The sequence below is a fragment of the Lepidochelys kempii genome, chromosome 5 (genome assembly GCF_965140285.1).
Source record: "Lepidochelys kempii isolate rLepKem1 chromosome 5, rLepKem1.hap1, whole genome shotgun sequence".
Classification (NCBI taxonomy): domain Eukaryota; kingdom Metazoa; phylum Chordata; order Testudines; family Cheloniidae; genus Lepidochelys; species Lepidochelys kempii.
The window spans coordinates 27,782,926-27,804,774 of NC_136384.1; the positions used below are offsets into that span (position 1 = coordinate 27,782,926).

A 21,849-nucleotide genomic window follows, 5' to 3' on the forward strand; every position below is an offset into this window, starting at 1 on the left:
GAAGAGTACGGTAAAAAAAATTCCATCCAGTTTGTGAAGCAGGGTAACAGGGAGATTGGTGCAATTATTAACAGAAATGAGGAAGAGGGCTTTGGGGATGAACAGAGTTCCACATTGCACTATAGTTGTTTTGAGCTGGCTGGCAGCTTGATGTCCATAATTGTATGTTATCATCTGTATAGCTATTTAGGTATGTGTATGGGTAGAGAAAGTTGCAGAACATTACTGAAGGGATACAAAGTTAGATTTGGGAATCACCAGCAGAGAGATGGCAGGTCTTAAAAGAAAAAGTTTACCTAGGAAAAGCGTGCAGTAAGAGGAGGGGGCCAAGGACAAAACCTTGAACACCACCAACAAAGAGGAGGTGAAGCCAATGAGGAAAATTCTGCTGAAGGAGAGTTTGATGAGAAAGGCAGAGATACAGTCAAGTGAATGTTAAAAGAGGGGGAAGTGACAGGCTATCAGTAGATCAAAGAGGATAAGGACATGGAAGAGCCTCTTTAAGTTGGCCAGTAGTGAAAACAACTAAGTGGAGCAGAGGAGAAATGAAATCGCAGAGGACTTACAAAGGATTAGAGAAGAGAAACAGGCGAGAGAGCATGTAGAGGAGAAGAGAAATGAAGCAGTAGTTATTTAATGAGGGGAGTGCACTGGGAGTGGCAGAAAGAGGAAAGATCAAGTGCAGATGTAGGGGGTGCAAAATGATCAATTATGCCATTAATATAAAACAATGTCAACAGGAAGTCCTATTGTAATGAACTACAAAGTAATATCACATACGTAGCTGTTAGCGACTGCTGAGATTTCAACCGCAAGAAGCATAGGTTTTCTACTTTAATTCACTAGCATTTTGTCTAAGAACAGGTAACTTAAATGAAGAACACCCTTCCAAAATCATGTCACAACAACTGATTGGAACTTTTTTGTAAACTTTTTTCCTTCCAATGGTAGGAAAGTGTCCCCAGTTCAGAAACGTGTCCAACTCAGAAATTTCAGTATCCTGATATTCCTACATATGTAGATCTTCTCACTGAAGTAGATGAGAATTTCACATATCCTAACAGAATCCTGAATCAGTGGGGGAAGTTTTGCCATTACTCATGAAAATAAATGCAAACTCATTTTTATTCTGTACATCAGTTAAACACATTGCTGTGTACATACCTGAAATATTTCATTGATATCCACTGGGAGAGCAAGGCCAATGTAATCATCAGTACTACCATATGTAGCATTGGACACCATGGACCGAACAGAGGAGGAACGCTGCAGTGTGTTTTGGTTAATAGGGCTTAATAAATCTTCTTTATCTAGTGAGGCATAACTTAAAGCTTTCATGAACCTGTAACATAATTAAAAGAACAAATAACAAACTTCTGACAATCACTCCTTTTTAGATTCTGCATCTATAGGTGGGAGCTGTTAAGGTTGCCAAACACATCCCAATATATGACCCCATTTCCTGTTACTTATGACTTGGCCAAACTTTAACCACTTGGGCTTAACTTTTCCATGCTAGGTGTCTCTTCAGGTTGAAATTTTCCAAAAGAAATTTCAGCCAAAATAGTTTATCTATTTCCAAGAACAAGGTCAAGGATATATACATTTTGCCAATGTTAAAAAATTTCTGACAATCTTTATTTGGGAAACTAGCATCCCCATGATTTGGGGAAAGGACTTGAAATCTGGCAAGGTCTTGCCTCTGTGCCAAGGATGTGACTTTTGATATCTGTTCGAATTTGCCAACTTACAAGCCTCAGGATGGAAAAAAGTCACATTTCACATATGCTCAACAGAGATTTCAGATTTCAGTGGCTAAATCAGGGGTGGGCAAACTACGGTCCGCGGGATTGCCACCCCCGTGGTGCCACGGGCCCCGCAGCTCCCATTGACCAGGAACGGGGAACCGCGGCCAATGGGAGCTTCGGGGGAGGTACCCACAGGCGACGGCAGCGCATGGAGCCCTCTGTCCCCCTCCCCCAGGGGCTGCAGGGACATGGTGCTGGCCGCTTCCAGGAGTGGCACAGGGCCAGGGCAAGCAGGGAACCTGCCCTGGCCCCGGTGCACGCCGCTGCCACCCCGGAGCCGCTCCAGGTAAGCGGTGCCGGGCTAGAGCCTGCACCACCAACCCCTCCTGCACCCCAACCCCCTGCCCTGAGCCCCCTTGTACACCCCGCACCCAACCCCTTGCCCTGAGCCCCTTCCTGCACACAGCACCCCCTCCCACACCCCGCCCCAGCCCTACATTCGTGACCCTGCATGCAATTTCCCCACCCAGATGTGGCCCTCAGGCCAAAACGTTTGCACACCCCTGGGCTAAATTCTCTAAAGATTCTGTCTTCACTAGGCATGTTCCTGGTGCTGAGCTGATCTCTTCCTACAATTGCAGCTCTGGGCTGCTGCAGGCCATTCCAGGTCTGGGCATTAGAACTAAGAGCAGGGACTCTTTCTCCTATGTGCTTAATGATTTCCCTACCCTGGATGGGCTCAGGAAGACTGGAGGAAAAAAACACCTGAACTGAATGCAGAGGGGACAAGATCTGTACCCAAGGATGGAGAATGGAAGAAATGGGGACAAGGAACCTGGGAGGGTGGACTGGCATTGGTGAGAGGAGGAGAGGGAAATTGGGACGGGGAAGTCTGGAAGTCTGGCTATGCAAAAGACTGGGACTGAAAGCCAGTGGGGTGGGAGACAAGGTGGGAGACAGATCTGATAAAGAGCCAGAATGCAGGGCAAAAACTGGTACTGGCTGGAAAAAAACAGACAGGAGTTGGGGCTGAAGGGCACAATGAGATGAACCAATGCGGGGCTTGGGACTGGGAGCCAGTGATGATAGTGTATGCAGGAGGCAGGACTGGGTGAGTGGGGAGAAAGAGATCATATGATGTGCCAAGCAGCGGAGAACGGGACCGACTGATCAATGGGATGAGAGTTTTGAGGAATGGAGACTGGTAGTGGCTATGGAAGAACAGGAGGACTGGGAGGGGTGGGGAAGAGACAAGAACATGTTGGAGGGCATGGGGCAGAAGGGGGACATGTTTTGAGGGAATGCGAAGAAGAGTCTGTGCCCACTAGATCACTCCCCCTACAGATCTTGGAACAGAACCCAAGATTCCAGAGTCTCCCCATCCCCCTGCTGTCAGCAAATATCTGGCAAACTGTCTCTCTCATTCCCCTTTAGTACTGGTCCACATAGAGGACAACCTACTAACACCTATCAGTTACTCTGTTAGCTCAAGTGGCAGAGGTATGTGGTGGATCTAAAGGTCTCAACCCCACCAATGACCCATGGGGGAGGGGGGGTCAATATTATGCCATATAATTAAATTTCTTTTTCCCCCCCTTTCCCATTTGTTTTTTAAAAACATAGGAAATTAAATACAAAAACTATGTTAAAAGAACATTGTTTGCCAAGTCAAGCACTCAGAGCTTAGGAAATAGGACAATTAAGATTACCTGTTCAACCTTAATTCAGTCCCCTTGTGTGCATACTCAATCTTTAGTTACATGATCAAATACTACTTTTTTCACAGGACCCCTGGCACACTCAGTATACATGAATCAGGGCTGTGTAGTGAAGGAGATCATCTGTAGCACCAGTGCTTCATTTGCTGGTCTCATGGTTAAAGCAGGTAGGAGAATTGGATTTTATTCTTGATAACTTATTCTACTATCTCTGTGTACCAGCACTAATTAGAATGGCAACTGATGCAGAAAAAAATTCATGCCATTAATCTAGACCTAGACAACTACTTTTTACAATGAGTGAACACCACAAAACAGCCATACCACTTTAAATGTTCTAATGACACCTATTTGCCACTATTTTCCTCATTTTCAACTGCAGTGCTATGAATTTAATATTAACCTATGAACTTTATTTTTCTCAGGGAAAGACCAGAAGAAAAAACACTAGTGTAGGTAAAGAATGAGGACATTTTCCTGAGATCTAGTAAGTAATAATGTCGGATCATATTAAAGAAGTTCTATATTAAAATCACAAATGAATTTGATTCCCCATAGTTTAAATTCCAGGGTTTTACTAATTAAGAGGTATCTTGGTTTTTGGTACTGTTTCTCTCCCTCTCTGTGTGAAACTTGCAAGCTGCTAATTGTGTTAGTACATTCTAAGAGAGTCTGTTCTCAGAGCAATACATTGTAACAACAGAAGGAGCACACAGAGACTCCCCACCCTTTTGTTGTATTTATCTCGCTTTGTTAACAATTGTGATTAAAATAGAGATTGAGGATGTATGTGGATGGATGCTTGGTGTGGATAATAAATAAATGATCAGGGAGGTGCCAGCCTAAGAATCCAGTGTCCATTGGCGAAGAAGGCATCAAGTGGAAACAACCAGAGGACCCCCCCAGAAGGCAGACTGGAATCCACCCAACAGCCTCAAGGATGGGAGAACCGAAGAACAAGATAACATCTGGCAGCACGGAGCCATCAGGAATGTGCCATCTGCTGATTGATTCAGCAACAGCATGATGAAGCAATTCCCATAGACTGGCATAGGAATAAATTCCTATAAAAATGGACTCTAGAAAGTGAGAACTTTGGGGTCTGATTCTTCAAACCAACTTCCAGGAGCATCGGATGTGCATCTGACAAGGCCCTGCTCCCTCCTCATGTCCAGGCCACCGGCCAGCGGCTTGGCATGCGCAACTCTAAGGCTGGTAACTATGATAACAACCTTGCAGAATGTGCGTGTGTGTGTGCGCGCGTGTGTGTGTGTGAATAAATATGAAATTGAATGGAATATTATAGCTATAACTAACTGCTTAGTATGATTCTTTCTGTATTCACAATAAATGTGGCATTTTGCCTTTTCCCCTTTAAGACCCTGCTGGTTTTTATTTTATTGGTATAACAACAAAACAGGTGAGAGCTTATATGATGATTTGGGGCATGACCTGAAAGATGCTCAGTAATCATAACTTAAAGGGAAGTTGCGGGCACTAAGCACCTCTCGAATTACATTTGACTAAACAAGGACCATATCCTATCATAAGATCAAGATTTTCAAAACTGTGCACTTCAATTTAGAACATATGAGAAAGTCAAATATGTCCTATTTCATGCTGCTGCTGCTGCTTGAGAAAGCAATGAGCAACAGAGACAGGCAGCAGATGCCTGCCTCCTGTGCAGCAGCTAGGAGGCTCCAGAGAAGAAACAACTATGGTAATCTCTCCCCTTTCTCTCACATCAACCAGTATGCTGGTGGAAGGATGTGTGTGTTGAAGGGAGAGGGGGGAGATGGACCAAGAAACAGAGCTAGAAAACTCCTTCTCCCTGCCAGAAGCAGTCTCAAATCTGAGACAACAGTAGTCAAAGACTAACACAAAAGAGAAAACTCTGGAAACCGAGTCCAGGGACCGTGACCTGATAAAAAGGGGGCATGTGCTGGGACTTCAGCAGCTGGTGGTTTCTCTCTAGCAAAGGCAAGACTGTCAATGTCATGAGACAAGCATTTTATGTAATGGCCTAATCGTTGCTTCAGTATGCCTGATATCACACTCATATAAAGGAGACATTGACTTTCTCTAAAAATGGGTCCCACGGATGAAATTCTGGACCCAATGAAGTCAGTGACAAAACTCCTATTGACTTCAGTGGGGCAAGAATTTCACCTAGTGTCTCCCTGTGCTGGACTTAATCCAGGTCTAATCCAGAGGTAGTGCTCTCAGTTTAAAACCTCAGTAAGTGAAACTCTAGAAAATAAAACACTGTTTGTTCTCCTTGCATGAGCCCAGAGAGATCAGCCTGAATCATTATTATTTCAGCTTAAGTAATATTAGTATTTATTAAAAAACAAAAACAAAACAAAAACCTACCAAAAAAGTTAAAAGGGAAAAAACACCAAGGTAAATAAGAAAATAGTTGGTCCTGTGCCTGATCTACCTGGCAGAGAGGAAATGAAGACAGTTATGTGTGCTGGGCCTTTTAGAACAGCAACTAGGAAGTTCAGATCCCTAGTTGATTAATTATTCCTTAACACAGTTACACTTCTTCCAAAGGACTTGCAGATCATTAGGCATTGAATGTTACCTATCATTAGCAGAAAACTGAAGAAGTAATTTTCATGAGAAAAAAAAATTAATTTGCAGATATGCTTGTGAAATAATAAGTTAGCATGGATGCCTCTTACCTGCTTGGCGTTAGCCGAGAATCCAAGCTCCCAGACTTCATGGTAATAGCGTCAGTAAACAGCACATCCTTTGCTGGAGATGCTAAGGCTTCTGAATGCGACAGTGAAGGATGCATCCTTTGCTGCTGTAAGCGTTTCAATGTAGCGTAGCCGAAGGCATCTCGAGAACTTGTATAACTAAAGTTGTAGTCAGCAAGACTCTTTATGGTAGCAAGAGAAGGAGCTTTAAGGGACTGTGCTCTTCGAGGAAGTGTATGAGAAGACCCCGGCGGCACCAGGGATACAGAAATTGATTTTGAAAGAGGCAGGTGGTTAGATTGTGGAGTTGAACAGTGGCTTGTCTTAACTGTTTTTGTACTTACCACAGTACTCAAACTTCCACAGTCAGTGTCTACATTTGTAGTGTCCACACCCATCGTCTCCCTTGACGGACTTGAGCTCATTGAGCTTATGCCACTTGTTGTGGTATCCGTATTAAAACTTAAGCTACGACTCTTGAAATGTGTTTGTGTAGAACCATCTCCTATTAGTCTCTCTCTGCTTGTGTTTTCCCTGTGATTTTCATTTCCAAGACCTTTTGGCAGCTTTAGATCATTTTCTCCAATACTTGGGGTACTACCTGTATCTTCCATGTGCTTGCTCCCAACAAATGAAGTTTCTAAGCGTAAAGTATGGATTTTAGGAACTTTGAACCCAGGAGTGAATACATCCCCAGGAGTAAAGTCTATACTACTGGAAGGCTCTGTTACTGTACGATTTCGCCTCAAGCCTGACTTACTGTCTGATGATGACAGTTTGCCTCCTTTAGGATCGCTGCTACTTCTATGTTTTTTATTAGGCAGAGTAAGTGAATTTAGGATGCGATTCTTCACAAGTCTGCTGGAAGCAAAAAAGGGAAAAGGACTACGATCCTTATCCTTTAAGGGTCCAGGTTTGTCAGAAAATGTTTGTTCTGCATCCTCACTGATATCTAGGAAAAATGTGCTAGTGGAAGTACTGCCAAACCGGTCATCCTCCATGATAAACATACCTGAAATTAAATAAGGATTCTTATTGCGGAATGCTGGTATTTCCAGAAAGTGTAGCAACTAAACTGTAAAAAACCTACTGAAAAATTACTGGAACTTGATACACAGCAAGATCAGGTAAATACATTTAATAATTCTAAAACAAAAAGAAGTACACATGTACGTTATGATGCACAAATCACATTTTAAATGAGCATTTGTTTCCTGCTTAAAAAACAATCCCCTTCCCTTGCCCTTTCTTAGTTTTGTGCTTTGGAAAAGATGGCTGTTAATTCCACCTAGAGCCAACGCTAAGAAATTTCCATGAAAACAAACTGTAGTTACATTCTTTGTTAATAGAAGCTGTATGAAACTTAAAATCTGAATTACACAGCTTGATTTCACCTTTACTATTCATTCGAATTTTGTTCATTTCCTCATATGACATTTTTAAAATGTGGATGCCTAAATGGTTTGTACAAATATGAGTTTTGAGCATAAGCTAGATAGCCACCTGCACCAGAAATTTTAGTCTTCATAAAAGGGGAACCAAAAAACCAACGAGCTATTTCAAGGGTTTTGAAAGGTATTTTCTCTGCACGTATGCATCTGCTAACACTTTGAGAATTACATTTTTGTGATCTCCCAACCTACACTGTTTGTTTATTCCTGATGACCATAATTATTGAATCTTATGATCTACAGAACAATTGCTTAAAAAGAGCTGCCTGTCACAAATTTTCTAGGATTTCCTTTTGCCTGTCAATATGTACAATTTCTTTAAAAAAATAGTAAGGCAAGTAACCTGACAACTGAAGGCGTCTAAACATCTAAAGGATTTAGGCACACAAGTCTCACTGAAATGCAATGGGACTTGTGTTACTAAATTCCTCACAGGCTATTGAAAATAATCATTTCCTTTGGTGTTTACAATGACAATAGCAGTAAGTATTACTATGCTTTTGTTTCAATTTCTGCAACATGCAGTACTTGCATATACTAGTTTTTGTGCCCATCAGAAAAGGAAAACATCTCTTCAAATCCTGGTTTGTCAGGTTACTTATCTTTTACAAAATCCTTTATATGTTAAAGATTTCTTTAAAAAGAAAAGGAGTACTTGTGGCACCTTAGAGACTAACAAATCTATTTGAGCATAAGCTTTCGTGAGCTACAGCTCACTTCATCGGATGCATTTCATTATTTCAAAGACATAGCTACATTATTGTATTTAATACTTAACCTCAGACTAACCTTCAATCAGCAATGCTGCATTCTTTAGAGCTATTTAAAGATGTCTAAATAAAGTATGTTTAGCAGCAGATTTAAATTCCCAATATTGGTCACAAAATGAATGTATTATTATTATTAAGCCTAGAAAGTTTACACCAAGGTTATAGGTATAATAATACTGTACATACAAAAACATTTTCTAGACGTTGTTTTGAAAACTTACTAGGAAATATTTACCACTGTATCATTAATTCTAGTTATGCTTACTTGATGGTGCAGATTCACTTTCACTGTTATGCCTAGAACTGGTGGACCCCGAGTTCAAGCTAAGAGTGCTGGGTATAGAAGAGAGTTCATTGCAGAGTTGCTCCATGTCATCGGGGACTACTGGCCACAGCTGTCTACGACTGTGCCTCACTGCATCCCAATTGTGCTGCTTCAGAATGTCACAACCTTGTTTAGTTTTGGCTATTAAACCAAGCACGTAGACACAGGTTCTGTATTTAATAAAAACAGTAACAATAATATGATTTAATCAATAGATCTGAGTTACTCAAACATACATTTGATTTTTAAGAGGAAACAAAGTTGCAAGATAATCCAATATAGATAGACCTTGTAAACCAGTTGAGTAGCTTTTTTTGTTCTATCTAATGGAAAAACAAATCAGAGCAAGTGTCGTACAGGTAACAACTACACATTAGATTTATAAAATGGAGAAAAAAAACCTTGTGTAGTACAATGTTAATATTCCACAGTTTTAAAAAGTTGATCAGGAAAGGCTAAAGTTAAGGTTCTTACAGCAATGTTAACCAGTTCATACTTCCTGTTTGTTTTACGGTACAGAACTAAACAAAAGGTAAGAAACTGCCCATGTAACAAGAAATACAGTAATAGAAAATTATAGGCTGAACCGGTAGCCTAACACTTTCCATTATAAGACCGCTTTTTCAGTTGTTTATAACTATGACAAACTAACTGTTAGGGCTGAAATTTTCTGTGTTGAGTATCTGCCTCAGACTGCTGCTCGTTGTGGGTTGTTTTCTGTTTTTGTTTTTTTGGTGGGTGTGTGGTTTCTTTTCCTGAAGTTTCAGATAATATTCCAAAAACAAGTTTAGGGGAAAATGTCATTTGCCAATGTTAAAAAATTACCATTTTAAGCAGAAGCTATAGCATGTCCATGCTTTGGCACAGGAACATGAAATTATGCAAAGAGATGTACTGATGTCAGGGATATGCCTTTTGCTGTCCTTGTGAAAATTCAGCCAAATGTGGCCAAGTTATAAGCCTTCTAAAATTCTCAGTTCACCCAATCTCTATAGAGATTTATTATGGCTGCAGCGGACTGAGCAGAACTGCAACTGTTCTTCCTGCCAGATGGGGGCTAATCTGGTGCCACACACAGGAATTGAGAGAAGGGAGACATCTCTCCTGTCCTCTCAATGCTCCTCATGCTGGCAGCTAGGTAACAGAGAAACAGAAGCAGTGGTTCTGATTCAAATGCAGAAAGGTGAGGAATGGAATGGGGTGGAAGGGAAGAGAGAGAAAATACGAGTAGAGGAGGAGATAAGGTTGCAGAAACCAGACTGGGTGGGTGGAGCAGAGGGGAACAAGGGAACAAAACAGTCTAAAACCACTAGCATGCACTCTGCTGCCACAAAATTGCTATGGGATCCATTTAACTCAACATATTAACTGTGTTTTTCTCATTTTCTATTACATTCAAAGAGTCTATGGGGTAATGTGATAATAGGCTTTTGGAGACCAAATACATTTTATCGGTTTCCTCCTAAAATCTTGTACAAATATTACTGGATAAAAATCAAAAAGTAGAGATTTAAGAACTTCTAAAAATTTTACTTGCTTCTTTAAAAATAAATAAATTAATGCCTTCCATGATGACCTTTTCCTAACCTAGTTTCCATGACACTTCCTGCAAATAAACTTTTGACCTATTTAGAGGACCTGGAAAATTTCTCAAACTTTGTCAATAATGTTTAATAAAGGACATCCAGTGTAAGCAAAAGTAGAAATCTTTATACATCTTAGGCTTGTCAGGAAATACTATTTTCAGACTTTAATTTTAAAATTAGATATACATACCCCCTAATGGACAGAACTTCACAGTGCTGGGCAAGTGCCATTATGTCAGGAATCACATTCTCCTCTTGAAGCAAGTTAAGGCCCCAGTTAGATGATCCGATATTTCCCTAGAATGAAGTTATTTGCCATCAAATATAATTAACTGCTGATGTCATTTGTAGTGGTGCCCACAAAACTCTTGGCATACTAATAAGGTGAAATGCCACCTGGCCACAATTTTAGTACAACTTCAAACCTTTAACTTTTAAGATCAGATAGCCAATCCTTCTGGTATTTTTCATCTGTGAGCAATGAAGGACTCAGGGCACCATATGTCACCCTGGGCTCTGGGATAACAGAACAAGGATAATCCTACATTTCCGCTCATCATACAGGCACTTTACTTGTTCCCATCAATAGTCAACTTGGACTGGGGCATAGAGAAAAAAACATTGGTGAGGGAGGGAAGACAGACCCATGATATATGATGAAACTAATGTCCAGTTTTGTTCCTGCTCCACCCCAAAAGGATTTCAGACTTCCCTTCTATCTCCCCCCAGTGGGCCAATTGAACCAGGTAGGTTCAAACCCACTAGTCGATGTCTCCCCTCAAATGTTTTGGGAAAATGATGGTGACACTAAGCAGGTCACAGCAAGTCATATCCCCTGAAGATTAGCCACACATATTACCATACATGCTACATTATGGCAGTCCATTCTTTTGCTTTGTAAAAAAGTGAAGAGTAATAATGATTTTTTAAAAAGAACAGGAGTACTTCTGGCACCTTAGAGACTAACAAATTTATTTGAGCACAAGCTTTTGTGGGCTACAGCCCACTTCATCGGATGCATAGAATGGAACATATAGTAAGAAAATATGTATATATACACGTACAGAGAATGTGAAAAAGTGGAGTAAGAAGCTAATTAATTAAGATGAGCTATTATCAGTAGGAGAAAAAGAAAACCTTTTGTAGTGATAATGAAGATGGCCCATTTCGACAGTTGACAAGAAGGTGTGAGGATACTTAACATGAGGAAATAGATTCAATATGTGTAAACCCAGCCACTCCCAGTCTCTATTCAAACCCAAGTTAATGGTATCTAGTTTGCATATTAATTCAAGCTCAGCAGTTTCTCCTTGGAGCCTGTTTTTGAAGCTTTTCTGTTGCAAAATTGCCACCCTTTAAATCTTTTACTGAGTGGCCAGAGAGGCTGAAGTGTTCTTCTACCGGTTTTTGAATGTTATGATTCCCGATGTCAGATTTGTGTCCATTTATTCTTTTCTGTAGAGACTGTCCGGTTTGGCCAATGTACACAGCATTGCTGGCACATGATTGCATATATCACACTGGTAGATGTGCAGGTGAACAGCCCCTGATGGCGTGGCTAATGTGATTAGGCTCTATGATGGTGTCACTTGAATAAATATGGCAAAGAGTCCTGTGGCACCTTATAAACTAACAGACGTATTGGAGCATAAACTTTCGTGGGTGAATACCCACTTTGTGGGATGCATCAGTTGCATCCGACAAAGTGGGTATTCACCCACGAAAGCTTATGCTCCAATACGTCTGTTAGTCTATAAGGTGCCCCAGGACTCTTTGCTGCTTTTACAGATCCAGACTAACACTTTTACCCATCTGATACTTGAATAAACATGTGGACAGAGTTGGCATTGGGCTTTGTTGCAAGGATAGGTTCCTGGATTAGTGTTTTTGCTGTGTGGTTACTGGAGAGTATTTGCTTCAGGTTGGGGGGCTGTCTGTAAGCGAGGACTTGTCTGTCTCCCAAGATTTGTGAGAGTGAGGGATCATTTTTCAGGATAGGTTGTAAATTTTTGATGATGCGCTGGAGAGGTTTTAGTTGGGGGCTGAAGGTGACAGCTAGTGGCGTTCTGTTATTTTCTTTATTGGGCCTGTTCTGTAGTAGGTAACTTCTGTGTACTCTTCTGGCTCTGTTAATCTGTTTTTTCACTTCAGTAGGTTTCCGGTATAGGGTGGTGGTTATGTGACCATCGCTTATTAGCACAGTAGTGTCCAGGAAATGGACCACTTGTGTGGATTGGTCTAGGCTGAGGTTGATGGTGGATGGAAATTGTTGAAATCATGGTGGAATTCCTCAAGGGCTTCTTTTCCATGGGTCCAGATGAAGAAGATGTCATCAATGTAGTGCAAATAGAGTAGGGGCATTAGGGGACGAGAGCTAAGGAAGCGTTGTTCTAAGTCAGCCATAAAAATGTTGGCATACTGTGGGGCCATGCGGGTACCATAGCAGTGCCGCTGACTTGAAGATATATATTGTCCCCAAATGTGAAACAGTTGTGGGTGAGGACAAAGTCACAAAGGTCAGCCACCAGGTTTGCCCTGACATTATCGGGGATAGTGTTCTTGACAGCTTGTAGTCCATCTTTGTGTGAACAGTTCTAAGCAAAAGAATAAATGGACACAAATCTGACATCAGGAATCATAACATTCAAAAACCGGTAGGAGAACACTTCAACCTCTTTGGCCACTCAGTAAGAGATTTAAGGGTGGCAATTTTGCAACAGAAAAGCTTCAAAAACAGGCTCCAAGGAGAAACTGCTGAGCTTGAATTAATATGCAAACTAGATACCATTAACTTGGGTTTCAATAGAGACTGGGAGTGGCTGGGTCATTACACATATTGAATCTATTTCCTCATGTTAAGTATCCTCACACCTTCTTGTCAACTGTCGAAATGGGCCATCTTGATTATCACTACAAAAGGTTTTCTTTTTCCTCTTGCTGATAACAGCTCATCTTAACTAATTAGCCTCTTACAGAGAACATGAAAAATTGGAGTGTGTGTGTGTATCTATCTATCTATATATCTTTTTACTATATGTTCCATTCTATGCACGAAAGCTTATGCTTAAATAAATTTGTTAGTCTCTAAGGTGCCACAAGTATTCCTGTTCTTTTTGCGGATGCAGACTAATATGGCTGCTACTCTGAAACCAAAGATTTTTTAAAGAGCCACATGCAATGCATAGTATTCCATCAGCAAGACCAGGTAGGATACCAGAAGAGTAAGTCTTGTGAACGACTTTTACTTAAAACTAAATTCCTTAATTATTTCAGTATGTGAAAAATTACAGCAGAAATAAGAGGAAAGAAAAGCAATAGACAGATATTTCTATTACTAACCAAGGCCCAAAGGGCTGCTTTCAGATGTTTAATTCCTTCCCACTTATCCAACATCGGGGAACGAACAGTGTAACTTAAATCTGGGACAACACTCTAGAGGACGAGAACAAAACAAACTCAGTTCAAAGTGACTAAATATTGAAAGTTTTAATACATCAGGTTCTCCTAAAGCTTTTAACAAATGTTTACATACACACACTTTAAATTGGACAGTTCCAGCATATAAAAACTTTGACTGATTAACACCAAAAATGCCGAAGGAAAATTATAAACTTAACACTACCTCATCTGCCAAAGAAGAGCAAATGATTCTGTAGTCAGTGCATACAACATGTTAATACTTACTTTTACACCATTGGAAAGCCTTCTCATTGCAGTTTTACAATTCAAAGGGTAAAGAGATTCCTAGTATATTCTTTTTCCTTTCCCTCATATCCAAATGATTTACAAATCAGAGATTAATAGCATGATTAACTTCATTTAGGGATGGCATTATGTAATCTCCCCAGCAGAGCTCAATCCAACATACTTCAAACCTAATCACAATCCCCCTGTTGTCTGGGTATACCAAAAGGAGGACAGGAGACACTTGATATGGATTTTAACCAGGCTACAACTTTATTATATAGATGTATGGGACTACCCGGCAGATAAAGTGTACAGTGTAGGCAAACCCATGTTTATTCAAATTGTTACCCGGGGCTTCCACCAGCCACCCTTTATTTTTCATCCAAGTTCCCCCAGCCAACCCATGGCTTGGACCTTACCATCCACCCCACTTGTAGAGGGTTAAGGTTGGCTATAAGAACGGGGGGCAAGAGGATTTGGCTCCCTGCCATACCAATCATAGGAGTCTCCAAGCCCCCTCCCCCATTCCGTTCCTTTATCCAGCACATCCTTTTTAGTCCTTTACCAGGTCATTTATCTGGTAAGTGGATGCCTTCCCTAGGGAGTACCTGCATAGGACAGCCGCCCCACACTTACAAAATGAGTTGCGACATAAGGCCTACCACCTTTTCTTCTTACCAGGAAAGGTCCTCCCTGACACCTGTTGGTGGAGTGAGGATTTTTTGCCTTCCCCACAAGGCCAATCTGGTGGTGCAGGAAAAATTACTTCCCAGCCTTCCTTAAAAAGAAGCAACCAGCACAATGCCCACAACAGGTCCTAGACCAACCTGATATTTGCCACCTCTTGGGGAGGGACAGAGGGTGCTGCCTTGCCTGCTGTGTGGAAAAAGGGGCTTACAATGCCCAGGTCTTGCACCTTTATAGCCTTCCGACCTCACATTCCCAGGGGGTGAGTCAGCGCCGCAAAGCTGACCACTGTTCACTTTTTGCAGCAGTTTCTGACCTCGTTTCCCTCCCTCCCCGCGGCCATAAAACACAACTGCCTTCCCTTGGCAAGCTGAGACACCATTCCCCCTGCTTTTGGTGCGGTCACTATCTGAGTTTCGGGCCTCTTTTGTACAAAGACTGTCAACAATTTCACATTCTGTCTAATTGTGCAATGGTTTTAATTACATGAACAGACAGAGGCTCACCAGCAGCTTGAGTGAAAGCATCAAATATAATTGTTAGTGAATTATGCAAGTTTAATTCAGGTCTCAAAAGGGGACGGATTCATTGAATTAACTCAATGCATTATTTGACCCTCCACTTGAAGTTATTTTATTTAAACAATTCTATAAAACTCACTCTATAAGATAAGTTTACAAGTTAATTTTTAAAAATGAAAAAAGACTTATTTATTTCTCTCTCCATTTTCAAGGACCTAAAATACACATTTAACAAAAATTGTCAATCCATATTTTCTATATGCATAAAGCAAAAGCATAGCTTTACTAATCATTGCTTATAGTGTTCATCCAGCTAAAATATACTCTCCAGAAAGCATTTCTTATTGGTGATGTGTTTGCCTTTCCTATTTCGGTCCTGACCATTCAGAATGATCAGTTGTAAGAAGCAGATTGAAAGATATTTCTCTGATGTTTTCAACAACAGGGAAGAATTTCACATGATGACAGAATGCAGGTAAAGATTGTCCTTGCAAGATATAACTTCTTTGAAATTTGGAAAGTCCATAGTTTTATGAATCTTCATTTAATGACTGTTCAAATGATGATCAAAACAGAGGTTATCCAAGTCAGTTATTCCAGAAGGGTTACATTACACTTGAAAAGTTGTTTTTACTTTCAGTTAGGGCTGCCAAGTAATTAAAAAAATTAACAGCGATTATACATACTGTTAAACAATAGAATATCATTTATTTAAATATTTTTGGATGTTTTCTACATTTTCAAATATATTGATTTCAATTACAACACAGAATACAAAGTGTACAGTGCTCACGCTATATTATTATTTTTGATTACGAATATTTGCACTGAAAAATTGATAAACAAAAGAAATAGTATTTTTCAATTCACCTAATACAAGTACTGTAGTGCAATCTCTTTATCATGAAAGTTGAACTTACAAATGTAAAATTATGTACCAAAAAATAACTGCATTCAAAAAAGTCTGTTACCTGTTCCGTAACTGGTGTTCTTTGAGATGTATTGCTCATGTCTATTCCACAGTGGGTGTGCGTGTGTGCCACGTGCACCGGTGCCGTAAGTTTTTCCCTTAGCAGTACCTGTTGGGGGGGAGAGGGGGTGAGCACCGCTGCAACCCCTGGAGTGGTGCCTCTATATCGCGCTAAACAGAGAGCTGCGAGTTCCCCCCACCCTCGGTTCCTTCTTGCAGGACAACTCTGACAGAGGGGAAGGAGGGCGGGATGTGGAATAGACATGATCAACACATCTCGAAGAACACCAGTTACTGAAAAGGTAACCGTCTTTTCTTCTTCGAGTGCTTGCTCATGTGTATTCCACAGTAGGTGATTCCAAGCTATATCTGTTGGAGGTGGGTAGGAGTTCACGAGTTCCTGGGACACAGTACTGCTCTGCCGAACCCAGCATCATCCCTAGTTTGGGAGACGATCGTATAGTGTGCAGTGAACGTGTGAACTGAAGACCAGGTGGCAGCCCTACAGATGTCCTGGGTAAGGACATGGGCTACATAGGCAGCCGACAAGGCCTGAGCCCTCATTGAGTGCGCCCTGACGATCGGTGGTGATGGAACCCCTGCCAGATCATAGCACGTGCGTATGCATGAGGTGATCCAGCGACAAAGGCGCTGGGTGGAAATAGGCTGCCCCTTCATACGCTCAGCCGAGGTAACGAAGAGTTGTGAGGATTTACGGAACAGTTTAGTACGAACCAGGTAGAAGACCAGTGCCCTGCGTACGTTGAGCGTGTGGAGGCGGCATTCCTCATTGGAGAAATGGGGCTTGGGACAGAGCATGAGAAGGAAGATGTCCTGTTCCATATGGAAGGCGGAGACCACCTTTGGGAGGAATGCAGGGGATGGGCAAAGTTGGACCTTATCCTTGTGGAAGACCATATATGGAGGTTCTGAGATCAAGGCCCTGAGCTCCGAGACACGTCGGGCCGACGAGACTGCTACAAGGAAAGCTATCTTCCAGGAGAGGTGAGACCAGGAACATGTGGCCAAGGGTTCAAAGGGAGGCCCGGTGAGGCGGGACAACACCAGGTTTAGGTCCCACTGCGGTACAGGGGATCTAGCATACGGGAATGAACGGTCAAGGCCTCTCAGGAAGCGGGAGGTCATAGTATGGGAGAAGACCGAGTGCCCTTGCACTGGTGGGTGGAAGGCCGATATGGCCGCCAAGTGTACTCTGACAGAGGCGGTTGCCACTCAAGGATACACTGGAGTGGTGTGGACAATGAGGGAAGTCCCCGCTCCCCCGGAAAATCTGGACCACTTCGCCAGGTACGTCCGGCATGTGGACAACTTCCTACTTTCTGGGAGGACCCGCCTGACTTCCTCAGAACACCTCCTTGTCTAGCCACTGAGCTGCCATGCTGTCAGGCGGAGAGCAGCCAGATTGGAATGAAGGAGGTGGCTCCCCCGTTCTGGGAGAGGAGGTCTGGGCGAAGCGGCAACCTCCTTGGAGGGGCCGCCAACAGGTCCAGTAGGGTCCCATACCAATGTTGACGGGGCCAGGCTGGGGCGATGAGGATGTGCCTTGTCTGTTTTCACTTTTTCTAGAACTTTGCCTATAAGGGGAAAATGGTGGAAAAGCATAGAAAAGCTGGTCCAACCACTGCAGGAGGAAGGCATCTGAGATCGAGTCCCTTCCCAACCTCCGCCTTGGAACAAACCCGGGGGCAACGCCGGTTCTGGCGGGGCGCGAACAGATCCATGTGGAGAATTCCCCACTCCTGAAAGAGCTGGTGAGTGACCTCCGTGGGGAGCGTCCACTCGTAATGGGGGGAAAAAGCCCTGCTGAGGCGATTGGCCTGTGTATTGCGGGTGCCTGGTAGGTGGAAAGCCCTCAGGGAGATGTTGTGGGCTATACAGAACTCCCACAGGCTCAGGGCTTCCCGGCAGAGGGCCGAGGACTGTGCCCTACCTTGCCTGTTGATGTAGAACATTGCGGTGGTCCTGTCCGTAAGGACTCTGACCACCTTGCCATGAAACTGTGTGACGAATGGAGGGACGCGTCCAAGGTTGACCACACATCCCTTGGGTTTGCATGTTCCTTATGTGGGCTCCCTGGCCCAAGTCCGACGCATCGGACACCAGGTCTATTGATGGGGCTGTCTCCCGGAAAGGAACCCCTTGGAGCATGTTGCCTGGGGAGGACCACCATTCTAGGGAGGCAATTACTGGGTTGGTACCGTGAGGACCTTGTCCAGGCCGTCCCGTGCCTGGGAGAAGTGGGAGGCTAGCCATAGCTGGAGGGGCCTCATTCGGAGCCTGGCGTGGTGGACCACATACGTGCACGCCACCATGTGTCCCAGAATCTGAAGGCATGCCCTTGCTGTTGTCACCGGAAAAGCCGTGACTGATGCGATGAGACCTTTGAGGGTTTCGAACCTGCCCACTGGGAGAGAGGCTGTGGCCCTTAAGGAGTCCAGTAGTGCCCCTACGAATTCTATGTGCTGCACCGGGACCAGCATTGATTTGGTCTCGTTTACCAACAGGCCGAGATTGGAGCATGTAGACAGGAGCAGATCCACATGGGCCCTCATCTGAGACCGTGAGTTTCCCTTGAGAAGCCAATCATCCAGATATGGGAACATCTGGACCCCTTCTCATCTAAGGTAGGCCGCCACCACCACCATACACTTTGTGAATACCCTGAGCGCCGTGGATAGGACAAACGGGAGAACTGTGAACTGGTAGTGGTCGGGCCCCACCAGGAACAGGAGGAAGTGCCTGTGCCTTTTGAAAATATGGATGTGGAAATATGCATCCTGAAGGTCCAGGGCAGAGTACCAGTCCCCCAGGTCCAAGGAGGGGATAATAGAAGCCAGGGATACCATGCGGAACTTAGAGCGGACCATAAACCAATTGAGATTCCGCAGATCTAGGATTGGCCTGAGACCCCCTTTCGTCTTTGGGATCAGGAAATAATAGGGAGTAGAAGCCCCTGCCCTGGAATTCTACTGGCACTCTCTCCACCGCCCCCAGGCGCAGTAGTCGTTCCACCTCCTGACCTAGGAGGTGAATGTGCTCTGGGTCCCCTGAGCCCACCAGGGATGGAGGTGGTTGGGCAGGGGTGAACTCAACTGCAACATGTAGCCCTTGGAAATGGTGTTGAATGTCTGAGGTTATTTGTGATCATTCGCCACGGAAGGCAGACAATCGGTTGCTGAACACAAACTTTATTAGTAGAGGGGTTTCCATGGCAACTACCCTGGTGCCCCCCTGCAAATAGTCAAAATCGCCTCTGTCCCTGCCTCTTGACCTTAGAGGGCCCAGGCTGTGGAGCAGAGCGGGACTGTCGTTGAGGCCGGCAATTTTGGTCTCTCAGCCTCTTGAAAGGGGACTCATATCTGCTCTGTGCAGGGTGAGCCGACGTCTGCGGTTTGGCCTTGTCCTTAGCTGGAGGGACGCACAGGCCCAAGGCCTGCAGGGTGGTGTGAGAGTCTTTCATCCCGTGCAGCCTGATGTCTGTCTGTTCGGCGAACAGGGCTTTCCCGTTGAATGGCGGGTCCTGCATGAGGGACTGGACCTCCCCCGAAAGCCCGGACAGGAAGAGCCATGACTCCCTGTGCATGGAGATTGCAGAGGCCATCGAGCGAGCCACCGTATCCGCCGCGTCTGACACTGCCTGCAGGGAAGCTTTGGCTGCCGTCGCCCCCTCATCCACCAATGCCTTAAAGTCCTTCCTATCCCACTCTGGGAGGAGTGGCTCGAACTTTGGCAGGGACTCCCATATATTAAAATCATATCGGCTCAGTAAGGCCTGATGGTTGGCCACCCAGAGCTGGATGTTAGGATATAGATATTCAGGCCTGTCTGTAAAGGCCTATACTCTAAGAATTTAGGTGTATTCTTATCACTTGGCTAGTGATAGAGGTATAAAAGAAAGAAGTCACTGTCTGCCGGTGTAAGGGCCTTCTCTTACTGTGACAGTCTGAGGCCCTGTTCTTAGGCTAAGGCCTTTGGCTAAGCAGCAGAGGCAACCATAAGCTGGGAAGCGAACAGTCACATCCTCACATTCCAAACTAGTCACACTGAAATAAGGTGCTATTGGGCTGTTAGGTATTATCAGGACAGGATTGTATTCCTATCACCTCCAGAGAAAGGGAAGTGCCTAGAAAATGTAAAAGGAAACTTAGTTTGATAGCATCCTGTCTGGCAAGAACTCACTTATCAATAGCTGGGATGTGAAATCCTCACTTCTGTATTGTTTTGTCATTATAGTTCCCACTTTGCTATTGTTTGTCTGTATAATCTCTGTCTGGTTCTGTGATTGTTCCTGTCTGCTGTATAATTAATTTTGCTGGGTGTAAACTAATTAAGGTGGTGGGATATAATTGGTTACATAATCATGTTACAATATGTTAGGATTGGTTAGTTAAATTTCAGGAAAATGATTGGTTAAGGTATAGCTAAGCAGAACTCAAGTTTTACTATATAATCTATAGTCAATGAGGAAGGGTGTGGATGGGGGTGGGCATGGGCATGTGGGTGAGGAAAATGGGAGCAGGGAATGGGGGTAAGAAAATTGGAATCATGTTTTGCTAAAGGGGGAAATGGGAACAGGGAATGGGAGTAAGAAAGTTGGAATCATGTTTGGCTAAGGGTAGGAATGGGAACAGGGACACAGGTCTAAGGCTCTGTGGTGTCAGAGCTGGGAAGGAGGACACTAAGGAAGGAAACTGGAATCATGCTTGCTGGAAGTTCACCCCAATAAACATCGAATTGTTTGCACCTTTGGACTTCGGGTATTGTTGCTCTCTGTTCATGCGAGAAGGACCAGGGAAGTAAGTGGGTGAAGGAATAAGCCCCCTAACACTGGAAACTCAAAGAGAAGTAAAGTTTTCAACCAAAAGAGTCTAGTCTCCTGGCCTCTTTATTCTTGGGGGTGGGCGAGGGCTGGCTCTGCTGCTCCCAGTGGTTCACAGATTCCACCACCAGAGAGTTAGGTGCCAGGTGAGAGTAGAGGTATTCATGGTTCTTGGCCGGCATGAAATACTTCCTCTCAGCCTTCTTGGAAATCAGGGCCAGAGAGGCAAGAGTTAGCCACAAGGCATTGGAGATATTGGCTATTCCTTGGTGAAGGGGTAAAGCCACATGGCCCGGCACCGAGGAGGACAGTACATTAAAGAAGGAATTGGACAGGCCCTCCATCTCCTCGGCCTGCAACTGGAGGCTCGACGCCACCTGCTTTAGCAGGTCTTGATGAGGCCTGAAGTTTTCCTGTGGAGCAGAGGGCGGTGGTGCCGTGATGGTGTTATCTGGTGCAGGAAAGGAGGCCGGCACAGGGCTGTGGGCCTCAGCCGGTGCATCAACCCCCAGGTCGGAGTCTAGGCGCAGAGCCGACGACTCATGACCTGTCAACTTGTCCCTCTGCCTAGATAGCGAGGCCGACGAGGCCTCAGACGCCCCGGCCACCAAGCGGGTTCCAGGCTGGGTGGGTATCGGCGGCCACGGTGCCCATTGACACCATTGTCCCTGCCATGGGGCCCCTTGCCACTGTCCATGCTGCAGGCCCAGTGGCACTATCTGGTCGGGCGGTACAACCCAGCGAGGAGTGGCTGAGTGCTGAGGCCGAAGCCACCACCGACCGAACGGTACCGTAGGAGCAGCGGTGCCTATGATGCTGTCTTCCATGGGACCAAGACCTC

At 44.0% G+C, this 21,849-nt stretch overlaps 1 protein-coding gene across 7 annotated transcripts in view; it reads right to left on the bottom strand.

Moving 5' to 3' along the window:
* RICTOR (RPTOR independent companion of MTOR complex 2) overlaps nt 1-21,849 on the bottom strand; it is a 189,001-nt gene that overhangs the window by 17,394 nt on the left and 149,758 nt on the right. For all 7 annotated transcript variants that reach the window (XR_012158870.1, XM_073343822.1, XM_073343824.1 and 4 more), the window contains 5 exons: nt 13,643-13,735; nt 10,494-10,600; nt 8,658-8,887; nt 6,154-7,183; nt 1,165-1,342 (listed from right to left, as the gene is read on the bottom strand). Coding sequence is in view for 6 of the 7 variants with exons in the window: in XM_073343822.1 (XP_073199923.1) it covers nt 1,165-1,342; nt 6,154-7,183; nt 8,658-8,887; nt 10,494-10,600; nt 13,643-13,735 (1,638 nt within the window). In the remaining variant the exon portion in view is untranslated. The remainder of the gene's footprint in view (nt 1-1,164; nt 1,343-6,153; nt 7,184-8,657; nt 8,888-10,493; nt 10,601-13,642; nt 13,736-21,849) is intronic.